Below are 8,986 nucleotides of genomic sequence, written 5' to 3' on the forward strand. Positions count from 1 at the left end.
CTGAACAGCTATTGGGTTCAGCTAATCCTATCTCCACATTTGGTGTTGTATTGTGTTGTCGGTTGTAACTATTGTCCGCGGTTCTGCGCATTCATCCGGCTCCGAGTCTCAGCGTATCGGGAAAAAGAAGAAATAAGGGTTACCAACGATGAGGATGATTTGGTAATTTACTCTCAAAGGAAAAATACGGTACCATCTGCTGTCCGAAACGTTTTGCCACGTCAGCAATAAGAGACACGCGTTAATTTTGCGATTAAAATCTATGCCCAATATCCCATTCTCGGACAAGTGGTGAACTATGTCTCGGAGAGGACACATTGAAGTCAGAATAATAGGACATATCCGCTAGTACTGAGACTCAACTTTTTTTTTTCTTCTTTTCCTCTCGGCCAAAATCCAAATCGCTCGCAATCACGAAAACTCGGAAAAGTTTCGCCATCGCTGTCTCCTTTCGAGGTTCAGTTCGGATTGCATCTTCTTGGAACTGAAGAATTCTTCTATGAGCTCCCGCAATCTGAGAAGTCAGACCTTAAATTCAGAGATCCATATTGAAATCTGGAGCAATCACGGACTTCATCTCTCTCTGATTCACATCATTGCAACCCTGCAGTAGCTACTTGAAGCGACATCGAGCTCGTTCCTTGGAATTTGGTGCTGATTTTGTGCAAGTTGCATGAGGTATGAGGTTCGAGCTTTTCTTTGCTCCCTTTTTCATTGCGTTCCATGATCGTAATTCTCTGATTTAATCTACTCACACCATTACATGAGACGTTCATGCTGTTAAACACGGACAGATTCCTTCTGGTCATTCGTTCTTCTTAGTTATTATTTGTTTCTCAGGTGCCACTCCAATTTCACTGTAAAAGATGAACTGATCCGCAGGTTTTTCACCATATCATCTTTCACTTCATCTCCATTTTTAATCCCGTTTCTTTTTCTGAATAATTAGCAGAATTTTAATATTATTCTTTTTTAATTTTCACAGTTCAGGTTTTATATCGTCTTCGTCCTACATTACTCCAAATCCATTATCAAATTTCAGATTTTTATCAATTCTCTCGCGATTGAACCCAAGGACAGTCATTTTTTCACATGATCACTCTGCGCTAATTATCCTTCTTTCCACTTCCATACTTTAAGAAGTCACAATCAGACAGACTGCTTAAATGGCAGAAACAGCAAAACCAGTCTTGCAAAAACCGCCGGGTTATAGAGATCCAAACACACCAGTCCCCTCAGTCCGAAGACCACCACCAATCCGGAAACTCCCTCCATCGTTCCACCCTAAAACGAGGAATCGAGGCTGCCGTCGTTTCTGCTGTTGCTTCCTCTGCATTTTCGTCTTCACCGCTCTCGTCCTCGTGGCACTCGCCGGTGCACTCTTTTATCTCTGGTTCCAACCAAAACTACCGACATTCTACCTACGGTCGTTCCAGATGCCCCGCTTTAACGTCTCCGTTATGATCGACGGCACGTACCTCGACTCACAAACGGTCGTTAGGTTCGAAACCACCAACCCTAACCACAAGATAACGTTCTACTACGGTGAGAGTCAGGTTCGGGTGACCGTTGGCGAGGAGGACGGTGTTGATCTAGGGTCGACGTTCGTACCAGCATTCACTCAAGGGAGGAGGAACACGACGGTATTGAAGTTTGGGACCCAGGTGAAACACATGTTGATTGACGATGGCGACGGAACGAAGCTCAAGGCTGGGTTCCAAAGCAAGCAGCTGGTGATTTTCGTGGAGGTTCGGACTAAGGTCGGATTAGGTGTGCAGAGGTGGAGAATGGGGATGTTGAGCGTAAAAGTCTTGTGTGGGGACGTGAGTTTGAAGAAGCTGGAGGATGGTGCCATGCCCAGATGCGATGTCAATTTGCTCAAATGGTGAGATTTTTTTCTTATTTTCTTTCGTTCCATTTTCTTTATTAACCCCGTTCAATTCTATTAAGGAGACTTAGAAGAGATTAGTTAGTGTTGGACTGTCAATGGGTCAGTTCTATTCGATCAAATGGAACCGACTATATCAGTTTTGGTTCTGTGATTTAATTCCAATTAATAATTGGGTTGGTTCGGGTCTTCTTCCAGCTTAGCTTAGTTATAAAACCAAAACAGATTATTGAGTTAATAATATAAAAAGGTTTTCGGGTTTTTCTTGTAATTTTTATTATATCTAAAATGGATGAATGTGATAGAAAATATATAATTAAGATAATTTTAATTAAGAACATTTGATGTATTAACATATGAACAGTTTACTATTTTACTATGGGGTTTAAGTTTTATTAATAATGATAATTGAGGTGTCAGTATAATCAGGTCTCTAATCAAATCAGACCCAATTATCTGATAATTCTGGGTCTATGATTTTATCCTAATTAATGTAATTGGTTTAGGACTGATACACCTTTTCCGGAACCAAACCTAACCTATTGATAGCTCTAATTTAAGGCACTTAAAGCTTTAATGAAATCAAAGAATAGGTGAATTAGAAGCTTTAAGCCGGTTTGGACCAGGTAGGCACACAAAGTGAGCACATGAGTAAGCATTCAGAAAATGTTTTGACACCTGTCTCTTAAAATACCCCAACCTACCCTCCAAAGTCTTAAAAGAGTTTAAAAACAATTTTTTATACCGTTGTTACAATTTTTATCGAGTGCTCATTGAGAGAATTTTGGATCTGCTCCTCACACCAACCTCATAGTATGTTCCATCCACACATAGGGAGCATATTTCATCCTTGTATGTTGTTGATGTTCCCAATACATGGTGGGATGTGACGTGAGGTCTCACATCGGGACTATCTTCCATCTTTTATGGGAAGATGTTCCTAATACACGGTGGAATGTGATATGAGGTCTGTGTGAGGAGCAAATCACTATTCCATTGAGTGTACCTACTAGATCTAGACTCCTTTAAGCTGTGTTTAATTGGTTTGAATGAAAAGATAGGAAAAGGAAGGAAAAGATGGGAAAATATAGGTTTAAAACTTAGGATGTGTTTGGTTTGAAGAAAAATGTAGGGAAAGGAAGGAAAAGATGGGGAAGGTTGTGCTTAAGGGTAGTTTGCATATATTTCCCTACCTTTTCCTTCAATCCAAACTCAGAATTAATGAAAGAGAATAAGAAGGAGGGCTTAAAGCTTAATGAATAGAAAGTCTGATGGCAATAGATAGAGAGTACAAACAGCCGTGCCTTTCATAATGTGGACATTTATGTGCTGATGATTTGGGCACATCCAGATCCAGTTTTGATAAATGGAGAAAGGGGCAGAGAAACACAAAGCAAAACAATCTAATATTTTTTTAGAAGGAGATTTCAAATTTTCAAGCAAAGGAGAAGTTTCATTATAATTATCGTTTCTTAAAAGTTTTGAGTTGGACATGTAGGCACTGTGTTTTTGATAAATGGGTTGTCCTGATGACTAAACAACCCCTTTCCTGATAATACATTAGGTAATGTGTCTTTTTGTAAAGGCATTTTTACTATCAATTAGGGTGTGCTTTCATAATCAAAATAGGTGAAGTAATGGGTTGTGATTTGTGAGGGAACTTAACATCACTCACTTGCTTCGTATTTGCAGGATCAACCTACACTCGTAACAGAGGCTTGTGACTTGCGACTTGTAACTTATGACTTGAAACACAGAGGCTTGATTTTGGGTTTCTTCGCGATCTGTAGATATTTCTTTCGTGGAGCACAAATTAATATGCTCACCTTTATAGAGTGTGTTTTGCTAAAAAAAGAACAAACAAAAGATTGATGTACTCACCTTTATACAGTGTGTATGTGTTTTCCGAGCTAGCTGTAATTTGTATTGGAGTGAAACTCTTACATAGCCAACTGTAATTTATGGATCACAAAAAGCGATGCTAAGATGAGCACGGTAAAGGAAAAGGGCTGCCCCATCCCCATCTTGGCAAGAGTGGATTAGCAGTTGGTTGGTGATTTGACGCTCCATAGCCGCATGACAACACGGTAAAGGAAGCTATGGAGACAGGCATTTTGTCAAACAGGATCATGTCAATATTTTCAGCTTTATGTTTTAGCCTTCAGAGTTCAGACTGAGATTTCGGATTTGGGTCAGTAGACTCAGTACACAAATATGAAAGATTCTTACGCGAGGTGGGTTGCGTTAAAAATTAATGGGCCCAAATTGTAATCCTTACGTCTCTCTCTCTTTTCTATTGCTCTTTCTTTGGCACATTAGTCCTTGTAAACGGATTTCTATTTTCGATTTTTCACTGGTTCAGTGGTTTGTTAAAATTGAAGCGCAATGGTTTCAGTAAGAAGGAATACCTTATTATTGTGTAGTAGAAATATAGACGAGGTGGTCCGGCTCCGGCAGTCCAATCCACACAATTTTCGTGTAACACGATATCGATTCTGGACAAGGAAGTGGGCAGGTGGCTAATTTAAAACGTATCCAATTGGAGAGTCCACATCTCCACCCTACAGCACATCCCAGCCGTGTATTGAGAACATCATCATCAGGAGTGGTACTATCATCGGGAGATGTTCCCAATACACGGTGGGAATGTGCTGTGGGACGTTGTGGGGCGGAGTCAGGATCTTCTCAGATCCTTACAGTGTGCGCCTCACATATCAGGAACACCTCTTGTCTTTGAATTTATTGTTCATGGAGAGATTTCCCAATACAGGGTGGGATGTGGCTATAAAGTCGGTGTGAGGCGCGATATGTGAGGAGCATATCCCAATTCTGTGTTTACATTTTATGGAAGTGTCTTGTCTTATTCTGGTAATAGCTTCTCAGCATCTAGGATTAATTAGGGAATTGAGATATGCTCCTCACAGCCACATCCCACCCTGTATTGGAAACATCTTCCCATGAATAATAAATGCAAATATGGGAGATGTTCCTAATGTGCGGTCAGGACATGCTGTGAGATCGGTGTGAGGTGCACTCTGTGAGGAGCAGATCCAGACTCTTAATTAGGGCCTTTACTCCGGAAGAAGTGGCGAGTTTTTCTCAATCCAATGTGTGGGTTCTATTTGGGCAGGCCCAACTCGAGAATTTATACTAGTTGAACTTGAATTTTCAAAGTTGGACCAAGCCTAGGCCAGAAAATTGGGGCTTGAACTTGGCAAATTCATTTATAAAAGATTTATGAGATTATGTTGGAGAATACGGGTTCTTTAAATGTTGTTACTAAGGTCTTAATTGCTACGGTGGAATTTCATTTATAAAAGATTTATGAGATTATGTTAAGGTTGTGGGTTTTTAGTTAAAACAATTATTGTCATTAGGTTTAAATCCGATAACAAACAAGTAAATCCTTGTTTGCTTATGAGCATGTGGCATTGTCTCATACCTAATCTTGGTTTGGGGTGCGACTAAGGGAAAGATGAGCCATTGACACAACATCCACTTGCTTATAGTGGATCATGGAAAACCTTGAGAAGCATTTAGACATCCATGTGAAGTTGTTCTTGGAGATTGCAAGGGTGGTGAAGCTTGAAGAAGAAATCAAAGAGGAATTTCTATAGAAGATGCCATATCTAAAGGCCATGGTGTTGGAGGGTTTGGTGAGACACCCACCAACATATCCAATGTTGGAGCCAAGAATTTTCTTTCTTTTTTTTTTTTTTGTTCTTGGGGGGTGATCCTTAACATTTTAGTTATTTATTTATTTATTTTTTGACTGGGGGGGACCCCACCATTATACTTGGCTCTGCTCCTGAACACATCGTTTGGTGATAAGTGATTTTGGCAACGATAGAGAGGGAGAAAAAAAAGGAGAAAGATAGTAGTAAAGAAAGGGAAGAAGAATGAATAAGGAGAAGAATTAGAAGAATAAATAAAAATTGAAGCAACTAGCAAACTAATATGCCTCTTCCCATGTTCGCTAGTTGTGCATAAGATGGGAGAGAGAGAATGAGGGAGAAGAAAGAGAAGAGGAATAGAAAGGAAGGAAGGATTTAGAAAAGAAAAAAATATATATATCCTCAAAGAACCTCTTGCCAATTGTTGTAGTGTTTGACGAAAATTTTCTGTTCAGGCCTATCTGAAATGGAATTACCGGCACCGGTGGAGTCTAGCAAGGCTAGAAGATCATTGAACGAGGTTTTCCGTTTGAAGGCTGGCCATGGAGAGAAGATGAAGATGGCAGAACCGCAAGTTCCTCTTTACTCAAAAACTGCTCGTGCCATCAACATGGATGAGCTTAGGAAAGAATAGAAAATGGAAGAGTGTTGGTCGTTATGTCTCTATGCCAAGATATTAGGTGTAGTTGAACCGTTCAATGCTATCCTTGAGAAAGCCAAAGCTTGGAAAGTTGACAGCAAAACAAAGATTCAATCAATAGGTAATGGTTTTTACCTGTTGTCTTTCTCATCTCTTGCTGACTATAATAAGGTTATTAAGAATGGCCCATGGATGGTCAATGGGAAGTATCTAGTCACCTTCCCATGGAGACCTGGCTTTAATCCTCTCAAAGCGAAGCTCGAAATTGCTGACCTTTGGATTAGATTGCCAGGCCTGCCACTGGAGTGCTGGAATAGAGAAGATTTTGAAGTTATTCTGAGAGATGTTAGGGATGCGATTAAACTAGGTATTGAAACAAAAAGAATGTCCTGAACTGTTTTTCCAAGGGTTTGTGTTAAGGTCAATCTCAATAGACCTTTTGTCCTTGATATTCCTCTTACAGGTGAGGGGGATGAAAATACTATTAGGGGACGTTCTGTTTTTGGATTTTGAGAGGGGAAAAATTGGTCAATGGGATTTTAGTTCCTATTGACCAAGAATCTCATACTCTTTTTTCAGATTTATGAGGGGACTAGGAAAAGTTTATTTTCTTAGGTATCACTTATCTGGGTAAGTGATACCCATCTCCGAGGTGGGTAAATAACTTTCTCGCCTAAAGGGAAAGTTGCCAACACTTTAATGTGACAAAAATGCCCCTTTTAATAATGGAATTTTATGAGTAAAATGGCCATTGCCTTATTTACATGAGAAATAAAAGAACATACACAAATGTACTTACCCGGATAAGTGTTTCCCAAGAAAAACTTACCCAACTAACTGCATTTACCTGGGTAAATAACTTACCGAAAAGCGAACGAGGCCTTAAAGTATTTTATGAAAACATTTTTGACCTTTGTATAAATTGTGGATGGAGAGGGCATAAGACATTTGAATGCCCAAAGTCTCAGAGAACTAATCAAGATGAAGGTTGGATCTTGGTTAAACAGTGTAAATTTCAAAAGCTCTCAAGAAACCCTACCCCCCAAGATAAAATTTTTTCAGGTTTTGAATGCTCAAAATCAAGCAATTGGATCAGCAAGCAAAATAATTGGAACCAAGCAAAATTTCAAAGGGTTGTTCATGCTAGAAACCATTCCAAAACAAGATTTTCTAATCATGGTATAGCTACGATTGAGTCTTGGAATAGCTTTCAACCAATTCAGTGTTGGGTCCTAAAAGAAGGTAAAAGAACAAACTACACCAACAATGGTTTTCAAAACCCCAGATCTCCCGCAAATTACAAAGTCAATAAAGTTGTAAATGAGGACGATCTCAAAAACTATGAATTCCAAGATGGGGATCTGAATGATAAAGATGAAGACTTTGAAGGAGAAGGAAATGAAGCTGATGAAGATGTTGATGATGATCTAATGGATGAAGAGTGGGAAGAAAATGTTCAAGCCAATGTTGTGATATTGAATGCTGAAGAAAACGTTATCAAAAAAACCCATGACAGCAGCTGCAAGAAAAAAATGGTAGAAGATTTGGACAATATGGGTCCTGAAAATAGTTTAGTTTGCAAATGAATATTATTAGTTGGAATGTAAGGGGGCTGGTAGGCCCTGTTTGCAAAGACATGTTATTAATTTAATTAAGTCTCATAGGCCTGCTATTTGTTTTTTGATGGAAACAAGAGTTAATCCAGACCATGTAGAAAAAAATTGTTAAAAAAATAATTTTGATGATTATGTCCTCATTGATCCAATCGGTTTTTCGGGGGGGTCTTTGGATTCTTTGGGACCGGACTCAATGCACCCTTCAACTTACCTTCTCTAATGATAGAATGGCTCACTCTAATTAACTGTGTCTTTGTAAATCAACCTTGGAGAGGATTATTTCCAAATGTTCTTCTCTCAAACTTACCTTTCGCTGCTTCGGACCACTCCCAAATTCGCCTACATACAAACTTGGAAATTTTCATAGGTCCTAAACCTTTCAAGTTCGAAGCTATGTGGTGTATGGACCCAAATATTGTTGAGGTTGTAAGTAAAGGTTGGAGCATTGAAGTTGATGGTTCTAGAGCAATCAAATTTGTTGAAAAGAGAAACAACCTTGCCAAAGAGCTAAGGAAATTGAGCAAATCCCAATTTGGAGACACCTTTGAAAAAAGAAAAATCTAATAAATAGATTGAATCAAGTTCAAAAAACAAACATTTCAGATGACCCAAATAATATTACCCTTAAAAATCTAGAAAATGCACTCCAAAAATAACTTGATAAGTTGTTGGAAAGAAAAGAGGCATATTGGGCACAAAGAGCGCGAATTGATTGGATCAAATTGGGAGATAGAAACAATAAGTTCTTACATACAATGGCTACCATTATGAAATCCAGAAATAGAATTATAAAAATTAAAAATGATATGGGGGAATGGATCACCAACCATTCAGGTATTGCAAACCACTTCACAGAAAAATTTAATCAGAGGTTTAAATCTAGAGGCACTTATAGAGGTGAAAACTTTATAAATAAGGTTGATCAATGTATCACCGAGGAGCAAAATGTTCAAATATCCAAAGATGTTACAAATGATGATATTCGAGAAGCTCTTGAGTCTATGAAGGATCTCAAGGCTCCTGGCCTGGATGGCCTTAATGTTTTATTTAAAAAAAATGGAATATTATAGAAAATTCAGTGTGTAATGTGGTTAAAGCATTCTTTCACAGTGGAAAGTTGTGTGGGATTTTGAACCAAACTTTTATCACCCTCATCCCAAAAAAAGAA

The 8,986-nt window shown here is 38.8% G+C and overlaps 1 protein-coding gene across 3 annotated transcripts; it reads left to right on the forward strand.

The window, feature by feature from the left end:
- The first annotated feature begins 289 nt into the window (after positions 1-289).
- Positions 290-4,236, forward strand: LOC104593414 (NDR1/HIN1-like protein 3). Of its 3 annotated transcripts, none has more exons than XM_010253237.3 (4): positions 290-685; positions 841-882; positions 986-1,885; positions 3,581-4,236. In XM_010253237.3, the coding sequence occupies exons 3-4, from the start codon at positions 1,167-1,169 to the stop codon at positions 3,597-3,599; spliced, it is 738 nt and encodes a 245-aa protein (XP_010251539.1). In that variant the 5' UTR covers positions 290-685; positions 841-882; positions 986-1,166; the 3' UTR covers positions 3,600-4,236. The 3 variants fall into 3 exon arrangements, with proteins under 3 accessions (XP_010251539.1, XP_010251538.1, XP_010251540.1); XM_010253236.3 differs by having other exon boundaries at positions 290-678; XM_010253238.3 differs by lacking the exon at positions 841-882 and having other exon boundaries at positions 290-678.
- Positions 4,237-8,986: the final 4,750 nt, after the last annotated feature.

This window comes from Nelumbo nucifera, chromosome 7, assembly GCF_055504915.1.
Source record: "Nelumbo nucifera cultivar China Antique chromosome 7, China Antique-T2T, whole genome shotgun sequence".
NCBI classification, from domain to species: Eukaryota; Viridiplantae; Streptophyta; class Magnoliopsida; order Proteales; family Nelumbonaceae; genus Nelumbo; species Nelumbo nucifera.